Source organism: Vigna umbellata, chromosome 1 (genome assembly GCF_029865625.1).
Source record: "Vigna umbellata cultivar VRB3 chromosome 1, Vumbellata_1.0, whole genome shotgun sequence".
NCBI lineage: Eukaryota > Viridiplantae > Streptophyta > Magnoliopsida > Fabales > Fabaceae > Vigna > Vigna umbellata.
Genome location: NC_142165.1, coordinates 72,800,001 through 72,817,059, shown reverse-complemented (window position 1 = coordinate 72,817,059; position 17,059 = coordinate 72,800,001). Strand labels below are relative to the sequence as shown.

The 17,059-nt window shown below is 32.1% G+C and overlaps 1 protein-coding gene across 1 annotated transcript; it reads right to left on the bottom strand.

The window, feature by feature from the left end:
• Positions 1–13,215: 13,215 nt before the first annotated feature.
• Positions 13,216–14,828, bottom strand: LOC124846784 (Kelch repeat-containing F-box family protein). Its single transcript, XM_047324130.2, has one exon. The coding sequence runs from the start codon at positions 14,644–14,646 to the stop codon at positions 13,480–13,482; it is 1,167 nt and encodes a 388-aa protein (XP_047180086.1). The 5' UTR covers positions 14,647–14,828; the 3' UTR covers positions 13,216–13,479.
• Positions 14,829–17,059: the final 2,231 nt, after the last annotated feature.

Below are 17,059 nucleotides of genomic sequence, written 5' to 3'. Positions count from 1 at the left end.
TGACTGATTGCCACACTTGTGATGTTAGTAAGATTGTGGATGATGTATATTTCTTGAATCGGTTAGCTCACCCTACTGTTTGTGTTTGTGTTTGTGCATGTGAATGCGATGATCGTATAATGTGTGATATTATACGGGAGCAGAAACTATATCAGATGAATTAGCAGATGGTTCTGGACTCGCTTAGAAGATGAGAGATCTGTGGGGAAAAGGAGACATGGGGAATTTCTAAAATAAATCTGTGTTTGAATTTCCGAACTGTGAGAAATTTTAAATTTCAGAAGTTTATGAACTGTGTGGAATTTTATTTTCAGAAGACTTGTGCTGTAATAAAGAACTTAATATTTTATGGGTGTTGAAATTTGTTAAAGACGAATTACATATGTATTTTGTGGAAAATAAATTGTAACGCCTAAATCGGGGTGTTACACTCTAGCCCTAATCCCTTAGGTGAAAGAGCCTAGGTTTTCCTTAAAATTTAAAGTGCAGTTACAAAAATTATTTAGATATACTTTCCCTTACTATTTTTATCTTCTCAACAATATATATCTTTCCTCAGAAGATATATCATTACATTTTAGTATATTTATTTTCTTAAATAAGATGGACGTACTAAAGATTACTCTCATTGAGAGATACCCAATTTCTTTTAAAAAGAAGAAAGAAATAGTCGAAATCTAATTCCATTAAATAGCCGGGAAATAATCATGAGCGTTGGGAGACATATCTAAAAGGGACAAAGAAAGTATTCTAGCATGAGGTTTGTCAGAGCATTGATGAGAAAAGGAAGAAGATAAGAAAAAAAATTGAAAGGTAGTTACACATTATATCTCAAAGTTCTTATCACTTTGGATTCAATCATGTTTTGGATAACGATCTTCATCATCGCCATTCTACACATACACTATAGTCACAACTTTTGAACCATAGAAAAAATGTATTCGTACAAACTCAACTTTAAGGCATTCCACGAACAGGTGAATGCATTAAAGGGTATAATAACTCAATTCATTTCTGCCAGAATCCTCATCCTATCAACAGATCTTCATCCTCTTATCTAATAGAATATAGGAAATTTTAAAAATCGATAAAATATCAAAAATAAATAAAAGCTAAAAACCTAACTTCCTTTTAGTAAAATTTGAAGAATAATAATTAAACTAAAATATGCTAAAATATAGTGTTTGTGTTTTATACTTTTTGCGATTATATATTTTAAAATACTTATTTTAATCTTTTAATTTTCTTAATTTGGAGAATATAGTCCTCAAAACCTCCACATGTCAATTTCTCTTTGAGATTCTTTTCTCTTCCCTTCGTTGTCTTTGCCCACTGTATTATACGGGCCTTAAACACATGTCGGGGTAACAAGATATGATATTTGAGGCTAAAATAAAACCATATAAGTATCAAGATTTATGTAAAATAGATTTTTTATTATTATATGATCAAATATTATACAAATAATATATTTACAAGAAAGATGTTAGATTGTTTAAGGCATACAAAATTATGAATGATAATCATCAATCTCACATGTCACTAATTTTTATAACATTTAATTATAATATTTATAACTCTATAACAATTATAATAAATTTCCCGTTTTATATATTTAAAATATTCTTAAATATATTTTTCTCTGTGTATAAGTCACACAATATCTGAGTATCCTCCAACCATTCCATTTAGTTTTTATATTTTCAAAGTCTTTTTGTATCATAAAAAAACGACCAAAAATATATTTTAAAGAATTGTTTATGACGTTTTAATTATAATATTTAAAACTGACTTAAATTATAAAGATGTAGAAAATAATATTTTAAAAGTGGCAGTGGTTTAAATATAGTAAAACTTGATAATTTTAATACTAAATGGTTTTAATATAAATAATTTTGTTATAGATGAGTTTCATTATTTTAATACACATCATCTTTATAAATCACTTTTTTATAATTATCTGACTTCTCTCTAAGGATTATTTTTCCTGGTTATCTAATTGAAGAACCAAGATCATAGGATTGATCATTGTGGCGAGCTCTTCAATCTCAGCCGATCAGTTTCTCTGTTTAAGTAAGTTGAGTTTTCAACCAGTTTCCTTAGTCTTTTCTTATATTTGTTGCATGTGGGCATTGCTAAGCTTGCATGTGTCTTTTGAGTCTTTAGTATGAGTATTTGCTGATTAGTGGTTCTAACAGTGTATCCTGATCGTGTTTTTGTTGTTTCTTGAAGCATATACTAGGCTTTTGGAGCTATTTTAGGACCACTACAGTTGTTTGATGATCTCTCAGGTAGGGGAGCTAGTTTTATTTGATTTTTATTCATAGAAAATTTTCATTTGATGTTTCTATGATGGTATGGTGGTTGATTTGTGAAATTAAATTTTTCTATGAGATTTGGTATGTTGAGTTACTTGTTGGAGTTTGGTATGTTGAGTTGAGTTTCTTGAATTCTTGTGTGTAGATGAAATTTTGATATTGTGCTTGATATTTTAATGAATTGGGAATGTTATATTGGCTATTTTTTTTTGGTAGATTGTTGTAAAACCTTGGTTTGATCATAGGTTAGAAGAATGATGCATTTTTGGTTAAAAATAGGGTTTTAATAGGTGAAATTCTAGAGGAGTGGTTATTAGTGTAAGTTTGAAGTTTGGGGACTATTTTTAGGTAATTTAAGACATGGTTGACTTCTAACTTTGCAAACAATCTGGTTTCTATAGATTCAAAATTGTTATATGAATTTTTAGGTAGTTAGGTTGGTTTAATGAACTCAATTCATGTTCAAATAGGAAAATTTGTATTCAATATGAGTGATAAACGTGTTTACCAGTCAATTTTAGCTTTAAGAATACCAATTTAGTTATTTGAATAGGTTTATAGTGCATTTAAATCAAATTTGTATTCAATATGAGTGATAAACGTGTTTACTAGTCAATTTTAGCGTTAAGAATACCAATTTAGTTATTTGAATAGGTTTATAGTGCATTTAAATCAAATTTATATTCAATATGAGTGATAAACGTGTTTACAAGTCAATTTTAGCGTTAAGAATACCAATTTAGTTATTTGAATAGGTTTATAGTGCATTTAAATCAAATTTATATTTAATATGAGTGATAAACGTGTTTACAAGTCAATTTTAGCGTTAAGAATACCAATTTAGTTATTTGAATAGGTTTATAGTGCATTTAAATCAAATTTTGAGTTGTTTTCATCTGATATAGTGTTGAGCGGCCTTGTAGGGCCTTGAACGCTATAAAACGCGAGAGCTACTCAGTTCTAGGACGTTGAGCACCACTTTGGGCATTGAGCAATAGGAAGTCAAATAGCTCTTTGACTTGTAGACATTGAGCGATGGAATTTTGCGTTGAGTGCCATTTTTATACTACAACCTAAAACCTTTTTTTCCTTTTAATTCGCTGGACCCGAACACTCTTCTAATTTTGTTAATTCATTTTAAAGCTTTATGATGTATGTATTGTTTGAATTGGTTTCAAGTGAATATATTTTGATATCTACTAATGCGTTTGGAACGGTATAATTATGTTTATGAGAATGAAAGATATGTGTTGTGAGAAGAATCTCAAGGAGAGATTCTATATTTGAGTAAGTTGTGGTGAATGCTTGACAGTGAGATTTCTGAAAGGAGGTATGATATTCTATCAACCATTCAACTCATGTAGAGATGAATGGGGTGACAAAGAGAATAGAAAGAGGTCTTTACCCTAGACTTTCGAGTCTTAGGATTGGAAGATTAAACTCATATGTAGTAGGTCTAGCTATCCTTGTTTATAACTCTACAGACTATAAATACTACCATGGGTGTAAACCTTCATTGACGTCTATGTCAAAGCATCGCATCCAGATAATTGAGTTTAGAGTCAAATGATTGCATGTTTATATAAGTTATAAAATGTTTCAATGTTGAACTAATATGTGATGTATTATATTGTTTATATAGTTTTCTTTTGAACATTATTTTACCTTATTTTCGCTTTTGTTGTTCTTCGTGTACTGTATGTTTCTTCTACTACGATCACCTTATTGGTGGGAGCAGATAAGGGATAAGTGTTGAAGTATGCTAGTGGAGGACGATGATGTTGCAGAGCATCTTGTTTGTCTAGTGGTTAAGTTTAGTTCTTATTCATATAATTATTATTAAAGTTATTTTATTTTAGACAATTGTAATAATACTATATATATTAGTGATGACAAATATGTTTTGTTTTATCAATTTTATTAGGGTTATTGATATAATTATTATTTGGGCTATTTTATTTTAGACAATTGTAGTAATACTATATCTATGAGTGATGACAAATATGTTTTGTTTTATCAATTTTATAACGTCTTATTTTATCAGTGGTAAACTGCTGGAATATTATTTAAATTAAAAAAAATGTGAACTTACATTCTCACAATTGCATTTTCACTAATTTGTTATAACATATATATCAAAAATTAAGTTGTTAATTATTATAATATTTGTAGGTTTGATAGATTAACAAATTTATTATATAATATTGAATTTTTAAATTGATAAAATTTTTAATTAAATATTTCTATTATAAATTAAGATATTTCTATTCATTTGTGTAAAATGTAATTCTCATAATATAAACACTACAAAGGAGTTATCACATGATTAATAATATAGAACAATTAATAAGACGAGGAATAAAAGTTTCATTACAGACATATAACAACCAAAAATTAAACTTTATATACAATTGCTAAACCAAAACTATATACAGAGATTTTCTAATAGATCCAAACAAAACATAAAAGGAATAAAGATATATGTGTCAGCACCTTCTCCACCTAAGACTTGCTCCATTGACACGTCACACCCACTAGATGATCATAGTCGATGCATGAACAAAAGATAAAACCCAAGCATAGAGAAGACAAGTAGGGTAAGCTAATGATACAGAAAAATTCATAATATACATTAACATTTCATACATGAGTCAAATTTCACATAAAGCAACATCTTAATAATGCCAAGACCTAAATTGGACTATCCGGATATTGTATGAACATAGAGCTATGGCCGGTTCTTCACTTGCCTAGTGGAACAACTGACTCACTCAAAGCTATCACACAAGGTTAGTTCGTTAAAGCGCCTTTTGCCAATTGGAGAAAGGCCCCCAAACTAGGATCTCCTGCTACTTTCACCACATGATTCATGTCTCTTTATTTTAGCCCAGATGATCATTAGAATGTTAGAATAACCCCAAGAATTAAGTTGCATAAATTCATACCACCAACACTTGAAACCGCTCATAAGAATTTCACGTTAGAAATTCTTTACAAACCACACTTTACTTCAATCATAACCTCATTCATAAATCATTCAAACAATTCATATACTATATCAAACACATATTAAATCATCAATGTAATCATTATTCACAAAATCATAAAACAAAGAAACTCAAAACTCACCAAAGGAACATGGCCCACAACGCCAGAAATCCATTGCTCAGCCCCAGCGTCACTAGAAAATTGGTGCTTAGCACCACTATTATGGTGCTCAACCCCAGCGCCATTGGAAAAATGATGCTCAACACTACTATCTTGGCGCTCAACCCCATACCAGATGACAACACCCTATTTTTATGGTTTTTGATACGCCTAAAACTGATCCAATTGATCAAATGGATTCCTTACACCCTAGAATTGATGTAAGAATACGTTTATAGTTAAAGCAAAGTACCCCTTTGATTATTAAACCCGAAACTAGGTGCATTAAACCCATTTGATATCTCTAAAAGTACCCAAACTCAAATCTACACCTTTTTACATCAAATTCTGCAAACTAAAGGTTTGAACAAGTCATAATACTTAATAACATACCCTAAAACCTCATTTTCAGCACAACATCTATACTTTAGATTTTCACTAGTTAGGACCTCCGAAATGAACTAAAACGCGACAGAAATTCAACATATGATCAAGTTACCAGTTCCACCTCAAATTTTGCCTAACTCAACATCTAAACAAGTCCTAAATGAATTAAAAATTAACCCTAAACTTTTGGTTTTCCCATTCAACCATTATCTCAAAATCTCTACTGTCAAAATCCCTAAAATTGAACATAAAACCTTCTAAAAACACCCTATTAACTAACACTTATTTTTATCTCAAATTTGTACTCATTCTAAGCTCTAACAAGTTCAATTGACATAAAACCAGAGCTGAAATCCTAGATTTCTCACTCCAACCATTATCTCACAAACTTGCGTATCAAAACCTTTATTTTAACTACAAAAACCTATAACTTTGATAACTCACTACCCCGTAAACATTTTAGCCAATTTCAATCATCAACACAACTTCATAACATACTATTCATTACAATAATAACATCAAAATCACATCATACCAGAAATCAATCATCAAATAACCAAATACACTCATTTAAATGAACTAATAGTAACATAAATATTGTAATTATAATTAAATCAACTTAACATACATGAAAGCACCAAACTTACACCACAAACATAATTTAAAGATCGATGACTAATTTTCTTTACCTTACACTAAAGCTACCAAGCTCTAAAAATACCAAAACTCTTGCTTCCGACTCGAGGAATCTTCAAAACGCCTACAAACCATGGAATTGAAAAAATAGTGAGTCCTTAGGATCACTGATCAATAAGGAACAAGAAAAGAGAGGTGGGCAACACATGCGTCACCCTTAAACCAAAGATTTTAGGAACAAAATAGCAAAAAGAAATCAATCGGGTAAAAATATATAACTCGTTGTTTTGGTCATTTAGGTGCTTCCTGATCATGAAAGAGATGATTCAGAAGTTATAAAAGGTAAAGAGAAGGAAAAAAAAACTCAGACACAAAATTTTGAAAAAAATACGAGTATTTTAGATAATAAGACGAGTTTAAAAATTCTATTTATATTATTAAATTATTTTAAAATTAAAACATCAGGTATCATTATTTCAAAATACTTATAAATCTAATACTCAAATTTAGTTCTTTGTATTTAATAAATCGTACTTTTAAAAAATTTAATTGTCGATAATGTTTTGTTGTGCTGGAATTATACTGTTTATCTGTTATACTTTTAAAATATAATGATAAATAGTGAGTTTGATGTTTTAAAATATATTAAAAAAGATTTAAAATATAAATATTAGTGTATTGTTATTGAGCAACAGGACAGTACTAAAATAAATCTGTTATCCAATAGCGAATGTCTACTCTTAACAAAACCAAGAAAAATATTCATTAATGAGTTGTCCCAAAACATATATGATTATAATGAGAATGAAAGATTTAAAAATCTAACTTCAGTGTAACAACAAAATATAGAAAAAGGTTCTCCACGAAAACATCATTATAAAAGATGAAAAAAGTCCGTGTTTTCACGGCATCAACAAATATTCATCGTGGGAGAAGAGGACCTACGTCACAACAACTTTCGCAATAATTGTCCCTCCTTCTTAAATATAAAAAGAAAACAATACCACAGACTAAGAAAATCTTAAAGAAAAAATATTTTATTATTTTTTACTAAAATACTAGAAAAGAAAACAAGGAATTTATTATTTTTATTAAAAATACTGTGCTCTTTTTATAAAATAAAATAGTTTTTTAATAAAATAACGTTGTGTTCCTTTGGAGGGAAAACACTATTCACGTGAATTACCGCGGATGGATTTCCAAAAGCAAGGTCGTTCGTTTTGGTGGATTTGCTCAGATTTGGTAAGACGGATATACGCTGATTTACGAGATTCCATTGTTTAGCTCATCTCGCAAATGTGAGAGGATTTGCGATGATTTATGAGGGAAAGACGTATATACCCATCTTTGCTTCCATACATCAACCAAAAATATCAGTTAAAAATAACGAAGTTATTCGATTCTGCACATTAATAACCAGTTACAGCAGAGTGTAACGGTTACAGAGAAGAATGAACTTTTGCTTGCACACGCGTAACCGGTTACGCGATATATATTTTTTCAGTTTTTTTTATAATTATTTTAATATTATAATTTAAAAAGATGCACATTTTAATAAAATTAGGTATATTATATTTTCTAATTTATTAAAAATAAGTTGATTATTTAATTTTTATAATTTTTAAACATTAATTTTATAAATTATTCATAATTTTTTTTTTCTTTATAAACATTTTTACAATTAAATATAACATTTTATATTACTTTTATAACTAGGGGCATTTTGGTAATCTTTAATTTCTACCAATTAAACTAATTTTTAAAATCTATCACATCAATCAAATCCTACACTAATTCTCACAAACTTTATTACCAAATTCACTCTCAATTACCCACAAATCTACTCAAAACAACAACTAAAAAATTACCCTCAAATCCACTCAAATCCATTCAAATCATCTCCCCCAAATCATCTCTCCCAAATCTACCCAAAAGAACACAGCCTAAGAGAAATAACAAAATAAAATTCTCCCATAATGTAGGTCGTCTTGTCTATATTTAGGGTTAGATTAAAGGTGTATATTAATAGACTAAACCTTTCTATGCATGCATTAAGTTGGTGTTATCCAAGTGGTGCATAAGAATTATGTTGTGTTCATATATAGATATTGTTTATGAAGATGAACTATAAATAGAAATACAAAAAGCAAATTTAACTTTTTAGCTTTCTTTTCTTAAGTCCAAACAATTTAACTTTTAACTGTCTTTCCCTTTTTTTTCTTACCTCTGATAGAGCGTTAATGAATAGTATAGGTAGTTCATGACAACCTTCTTGAATCAATTTTTCGTGGCCAACAAACGTAAGATACTGAATCATATATCCGCAAGGTTGTATCTGCTTCTGCATGTTGCTTTCACCCATAAATACATATTGAATCTCAACATTCTCCCTTCGTCCATCACAATACCATACAATTTAGTACATATTTCATCTCATATTTTTTCCTTCTTTTATTTCTCTTAAATACTAAAATTTATTTTATAAAGGGAATAAGTAATATGGAACTAACATTATTCTTCAAAGAAAAGCAGGACTCGAACAGTGACTAAATTTTAATGGCCATAATTTGACGAAGAAACAGGTTTGCTGTATTATTTGATGTTAGATTTTACATCTCTTGATTTTTATTGCTGAAAAGACGTCCGCTATCTATTTTAATAATTGGTTGAATTAAAAACAAGTAATTGTCCTTTGAAATTATAATTATTTTGTAATCATTAAACTGTTTGTTCCTTCTTGTTAAAAATCATTTTAGCGGAAGAGTTTATATATCTACCCTAAATTGTAACTTGATTCATTATATGAAAGTAAAATTTATGTTATTTAATTTATGTCTGATAATGAGAAAGATCACTTTAAAAGAATAACATTTTTATGAATAAGTATAAAGGTATTTATATTGTTTGATGCAAAATTTACATCAAAATGACGTAAGATAAATCATCTGCATTAAACATAAAGTTTGATGAAAATAATTTATTAGAAAAACATATATTAATGTTTATGTAACATCCCAGTAATAAATATTTAATTATAAAGAAACTATCACATGATTAATAAATTAGATTGGTTAATAGATAGAAAATATAAAGTTAGTTTACAGGCATCTAATTAACTATAAAAACTAACTTTATATATAACTTACAAGTATCAAAACTAATTAACTATAAAAACTAACTTTATATACAACTTACAAGTATCAAAACTATGTACAATAACGACTCTTTATTCAAACCAACAAAACATAACAAAAGGGAATATAAATCCTAAAACTACTATGCATCTGAGTTGTCTTCACCTAATGTTTGCTCAATAGATACATCTTCTTCCTCTACTCACACTCGATGATCATCACCAACACATCAAAGCACCAATACAAAGAGATAAGATACAAATAGAAGGGTAAGCTGTTGATAGAAAAAAAAATCATAAAATACATTAATATTTAATCTAGGACTCAACTTTCACACAAAACAATCCAAATATCTTAATCATGCTAAGACCTAGATTGAACTATTCGGATATGGTATGAATATACACTAGTGCAGTAAAAGAAAACAACACCGATTATTTTCGTCTATACGCAGCGGTTCATGAACCGAGGTATATACAGGCGAGGTAAAAAGAGGTAGCCTTTTTGCCTCGGTTCAGAACCGAGGCAATATGTGGGGCTCTTTTACCTCGATTGGATTCAAACCGAGGCGGTAGATGCTTTTTATTTAAAAAAATGGGGACTTTTGGCTATTCAGAAAAAGGGCGATTGACGGTGAAGTCGCCCTAGTAGGTGTCGGGGACGACGGTGGGGAGGGAGATCTGCTGGCTACGGTAGGAGGCGTGGAGGTGGAGTGCATGTTAGTAGACACCGATGCGGGAGTTAGGGTTGTGGGCGGATAGGGTAACCTGCATGGTGAGAGAGAGAGTGTTGGGGATGGGGGAAGAGAGGTTGAAGGTGAAGAGGGTGACGTCTTGGAGGGTGAAGTGGAGCTTGGTAGCGCGGAGGATGACCCATATGAGGAAGACAAGGAAGAGGACTAGGAGGATGAAGGCGACGACGCCGATGAGTATGAAGCGGAGGAGACGATGACCAATGGTGGAGGCAACAGCGATGACCAATGGTGGAGGCAACGGTGGGAAGCGACAAACTGTTCGGGCAAGATTGGAAGCAACAGTTCGCGTTCTCTGGCGCAAGAAGAAGAAGAAGAAAGACCGAAAATGTGCTTACTATGTTTACGCTTCTGGAATTTAACTATCAAAGAGGTTATTACCTCGGTTATAAAAATAACCGATACGTAAACCTTTTAGAAAAAATTCAAAATAAAATTGAAAATGAAAATTTTGAAAATATCTACTAACTATAGGCCTCGGTTCGTGCCTAAACCGAGACATAAAGGTAAAGGGCCTATGACATCAGTTAAAATGGAACCGAGGCAATAAAGGTTGACAAGATGGATTTGAAACGTTCAGAATTAGTTTCTTGTAGGACATATTGCCTCGGTTGGTCAGAGAACCGAGGCAGTAGACCTATTTCGAAAAAGTTGTCAGATTTTTTTGCCTCGGTTGGTCAGAGAACCGAGGCAGTAGACCTGTTTCAAAAAAGCTATCAGGTGAAAAGTCTGATTCAGCAAGGTGTTTGGCCTTGGTTGGTCAGAGAACCGAGGCAGTATACCCCTTAGGCATGAGTTCAAATTGAGCCAAGGCATATAGTGTCGCAAGAATTACAAAATTGTCACCGCTTTTTTATACGCTTCGGGTTTTTTAAAACCAATGCGTAACGCACGATTTAAAATGTCGTTTATTTACTAGTGATAGAGCTATGGAAGGTTTTTCACTTGTGTGGTGGAACAGTTGACCATTTCAAAGCTACCACATAAGGTTAGTCCATTAAAACGTCATTTGTCAATTGAAAAAAGACCCCAAACTAGGACCTTCTGCTACTCTCACCACATGAATTAGAGCGCCTGGATAACCCTCGAGAATTAAGCTGCCTACATTCATACTAACAACGCTTGAAACTACCAATAAGAATTTCCTCCTTGAAACTCTTTTTCACACATCTCATTCACATATATGTAACTTCATATAACATAAAATACAATCACATAACACCATTTAAACATCCATCAAAGTACCATAAACAATGCATACAAAAATCACAAACAACCTAAAACACCATAAATGAATAACTTGAAAAAAAGGTGCTCACGAGGCGCTTAGGGATGCTTAGTGCCAAATCTTGCGCAAAAAGGGCGCTCAAGAAGGCGTTCAACACCAAACCTTGCACAAAAAGGGCGCTCAAGAGGCGCTCAACATCATACCAGAATTTAAATTCCTTTAATCTGACCTTTGCTACTCTCTATATAGGTTTAACTTATTCCTATGAACTTCTAGACATTGTAAAACCTTTGAAAACATATTCCTAACTCAGAATAGTCACTCCAAACCCATTTGATCATTATAAACTACTCAAACTCACTTATACTCCTTTTACTCCAAAACTTTGAAGGCTAGGGGTCTAATCCAGTTTGAATAAGCATAACAACTCACTTTAAACCATCCAATTCAACACAAATATACTCCTTTAGAAATTCACCACTCAAAACCCCTTATTTGTACCAAAACATCCAAGTACACACTCATTATTCCACTATTGAATTCCACATCAAAATTGACTAGATTTAGAGTTTTAACAAGTCTTAAATGACTTAAAAACTACCCCTCAAACTTATTTTTTCTCCAACCAACAATTTTCTCATAAATTCACCTATTAAAACCTCTAAGGTACCTTTAAAAAACATGGTAATCAATCTATAATGACCATCATTCTAGTCTAAACCATCTATCAACTCATTCTCATTCTAAACAAATCACAAAAAGCCCAATTAAATGTCCTAAACCTCAAATCTTTCCCTTAGACCAATATTTCAGCAATTCATCTTTAAACCCTCAAATTTAGATTACAAATGGACTTATAATTGTACTTATGTCTTTACTCTTAACATTGTAACCAAGATTTACACCAACAACTTCACACCAATTATTTCCACACAATTCACACAATACAAGGAATCAAGCTTCACTCATTCGTTATTTTCAATCAAACACAATTGGCACCAAAACAAGTATTTCATACATAGTCAACCATATATACAACAACATACATCCTCATAATCACAATTTCATACATTATAATCCAATTTAAGTACGAACACTAGTTTTCATTACCTTACATTGTGCTATAGAGCTTTAAAACACTGACACATATCTATTGTAATACCTATTTTCTATTGTAATACCATTTTCTAGATTCTTACCGTTTATATATATAATTTCTTATTTTTAAATATAATTTTAATTTTAATTTATCTTTTATTAAAAATATAAACTTCTTAAATTAAAAGATGTGATAAGGAAATTATTTTAAATTAAGTTCATGTTTGAAGAAAGACATTGAGTTGTATACATACACATATTTATTTTTTCATTTTGCTTACTTCAAAAGTGATGAAACACTAAATACAACGAATAGAAATTTAAATATTAGTACAATTTAAAAATTTTCATTATAGAAATGAATGTGCTCATTATTTATGAATGAGTGAGTACATAGATCCGCGAATCACACCAAATAATGAGAAAAAATAGTGTAGAAATCAGTGGCAGTGGTTTCTACATTCAGCGCATCTCATATGGCAACAATTATATCATGTCATGAACTGCAGCAAACAATAGGAAAAGAAAACTCACCTAATAAAAATCATATTTTCAGTGCATACAAGTGAAGTTTATTTAACACATGAATGACCAGCTCAGTTCGACAGAGCAGATAAAAGCAGCGAAGCACTGCCAGAGAGTCCGTCATCATAATTTCAACAACTGGTCCAATCTAATGACAATGACATACTATGGATGTCGGTACCAAAGAACCATTTATCTATTTCAATCCACGTTAAACCTATTTTCACTACCATTCATTTCGTATACGAACCCCAGTTACACTGTTTTTTCCACAAACATACATTTTTTCTTCATCGCCCTCTTCAAATCTTCAAGACTCACATGGGCACCACAAAACACCCTTCTCTGCATGCGACTCACGTCACTCACCGTCACGTTCCTCAGGCTTTCCCATTCGCAATTTCCGCCATTCCCAACCTCGCACACAAAAATCTCCTCCCCTTCCCAATGGTTCTGAAAATACACACAATTCCCAATCCAGTTAACCACAATGGAACCACCGCCCTCACCCATAATCTTCACCATCATCTCCTTCGGCATCGCCGCTAACTCCTCACACCAATACCCTAATTCACTTTCCACCGCTAATTCCCCTTTCACTTCCCACAACTTCACCTCCTCCACCTTCTCCACCTCTCCCACCATCCCCGCTACCATCAAACGACCGCCTATCGCTCCGGTCACGCAGTGGAAAACGCTCAGATTCGGACGCACCTCCAACGGACCCTGCCACGTCATCGTGTTGCAATCCAGCGAGTACGTCAAGCCGGAGGTTTTCTCCGTCACGTACATCTTCTCTCCGGCGACGGCCGCAGAGAGCCATGTGGAAGCGGAGGAGTCCTTGAGAATGGCCGGCATAGACTGGCAGCGGGTCCACGCGCGGGACTCCGTGTCGTAAGCCTCCACTGCAAGAGGATCGTCCTCGAAGTCGCACGCGCCTCCGGCCACCACAATTCGTGGTCCCACTCGCGCAACGATAGGGTCAGTGCGACACACGCGTGGGGGACACGCTTGGTGCCAGTGGAGATGGAGGGGGTCGATGGAGAAGGCGAACTCGCAGAAGGAGAGCGTGTAGAGGAGCGTGGAGTTGGAGGCACGGAGAGTGGAGGTGTGGTTGGGATGCGGCGCGTGGATCTGGAACCAGGTGCGGGAGCGTGGGTCGTAGGCGAAGGTGGTGGTGACGTGCAGTGCACGGGGGTTCTGGATGTGCAGCGTGAGCCATGGCTTGATGGGGTTGACGTGGCGGAGGGAGATGGAGAGCGCACGGTTCCAGGCCCTTGAGACGTGAGAAGCTGGGACGAGATGGATGAGTGGGACGTGAGAGAATATGGTCTCTAAGATGTCTTGGTTTATGGGAGCTTCTCTTTGGTCTTGAACGTTGGTGTTGGTGTTGTTGTTCTTGATTTCACTGCATGTTGCCATCTCTCAGTGACTCTGTTAAGGTTATCCTTCTCACTGACCATGAATCATGCTTTCCGGTCTTTATATAGAGTGCAGAGCAGGATCATTGACTTCTAAGAGGATCCCACCATAGCAATTTTTTTTTTCAGTTAAAATAATAAGGTCCCACTCAATTCTTGCCAGTTTCCAAATGCTTAATTATCGATTTTCGTAAAAGACAGAACATCTATTCGTAGCATTTGTAGTTTATGAACTAAGATCATTCATGATATTTTGACGATCAATAATTAATACATACAGCAGCAATTAGAAAAAAAAAAAAAAAAAAAAAAGGTCTGAGGTCTTACAGTAGGTATAGAGAAATTTTTAAAACAATATAATAATTGGCGATAAAGCAAGTACTTTATATGATTACATTTATAACAAAACAAATTTTAAAATATAAATTATTTGTAACTTTTTAAATAAATAAAAAGTAATTTATATTGTAATCCAATCATTTTAAAATATTTAATAATGTAACGACCTAATTGTATGATTACATAATAGATAATAATCATAAATAAATATATAAATATATAAGATGCATGCACAATTAAACTTTTAAAATATTAAAAAAAAACATTCTCATAAATCACATATAAAACAATCCATTAGTATAATTCATTTTAATTCACTTATTAGTTATTTTTATTTCATTAAAATAAGTTACTCACATTCAGCGCTTCTTCATTTTTTTTGTTAAATAAAGTTAAAATAGATGTTTTGTGAAATTTAAGTTTAAGTAGTTCATATCTAACATTATCATGGTTTTCATGTTCAACTTTTTATTTAAGTACTAAACGACATTTAGCTGATACCTAACCATTTAAACCCTTAAAGCTCTCTAGAGATTATTTTTTAGATGGTGTCCAACCATACTTAGTTGATGTCTAGCATCCCAAACCTTTGGAGTGTAATTTATTTATTTTTTGTTTTGCGTCAAGCGATCTTGAGGTCGTATCCAACGTCATATCAAATTTTTAAAATCTGATATGTATATCAGATTAGTCATTTATGTTTACTCTTTTCTACCATCAAAAAATATATAATTTAATTCAAAAATATGTTCAAATAGTATCAATTCACCAATTGGATACATAACTCATATTCTAAACTTTTACCGTTCAAAACTATATACTCATTAACACATCAATTTAAAATCAAACACTTTAAGTGAATAATTTAAAAGTTTAATATACCAAATCAAACATTGTAACTTTCTTCTTATCCAAACATTAATTGTATATTTATAATATTAGATAATATTATAATTTATTCTTCTTATCCAAACATTAATAGTATATTTATAATATTAGATAATATTATAATTTATTAGGTTCTTTGAGCCACTAACATAGAGTTTCATTATCTTTAGAAACATTTATTCACATAGGATGTGTTACTATGGGCTTATAGCCGATCGGGTATGAATGCAAATTGATTGGACAAAATCGAGCAGTTAGTGTAGAAGAAAGTGTCTCACGGCCGCTCGGTTTCGATAGTAGTTGAGGAGAATTAATGCACAACTAATATTACAAAGGCTACTGATGAGTGGTAAAGGTTTGCATTAATGACCATTAAGAGGTAAATTAATTAGTCAGATTCTTCTAAACTCTATAAATAAGGATTTAATTTTGAGGTAAACGAACTTTTTGACTCACTATTGAATTACAAAAGACCTGCAGGTCACACCCCACAACCGATCAATCACGCGGAGCAAGAAGCTAGAAGAACGTTTGACACACCGGAACATCACTTAGGCGACATCCTCGTCCCAATTCAACCAAAATAGGATGCATTTGCGAATAGAAAACTCAAGTAAAAGATTTGATCGCACCCTAACAATTATAACCAAACAAAAATTCATTATGAGCCCTTAAACATCATATGTATGCCCAACAACTCTCACATACAATAGATAACCAAAAATACTTCATATATGATTATAATATTCTTTGACATGATTCTTGTAGCAGATTCCAATAATCAAATAGATGAGTAGATCGACTAAAAATTTTAAAAAATGTTATAAAAAGAAAATGAAACAGTTTTAAAGAAACGATGATCTTTATAAGATGAAGCTCAATTAATTAATTTTATTTATTTACAAGCTCAACTTTTATTGATAAAATTAGCAAAATCTACTTTTAAAGACTTCTCTACTCTTAGATGCTTATTGTTGAATATAATGAAAAACTATATATGAGATTAATCTCCCTTGTGTTGAATACACACACAGTGTCCTCTATTTATAATAGAAGAAATATGGGCTAAGCCCAAAATAGAAATAAGAATAAATAACAAACTAACTAAAGATAAAAGATAAATATAAAATAAAGAGAATATATCTAACACTCTCCATCAAGATAGTACATACACATGTCTCAAGCTT

Bases quoted from the DNA above. Each gene is read 5' to 3' on its own strand.
- LOC124846784 (XM_047324130.2), bottom strand. From the start codon at position 14,646: ATGGCAACATGCAGTGAAATCAAGAACAACAACACCAACACCAACGTT.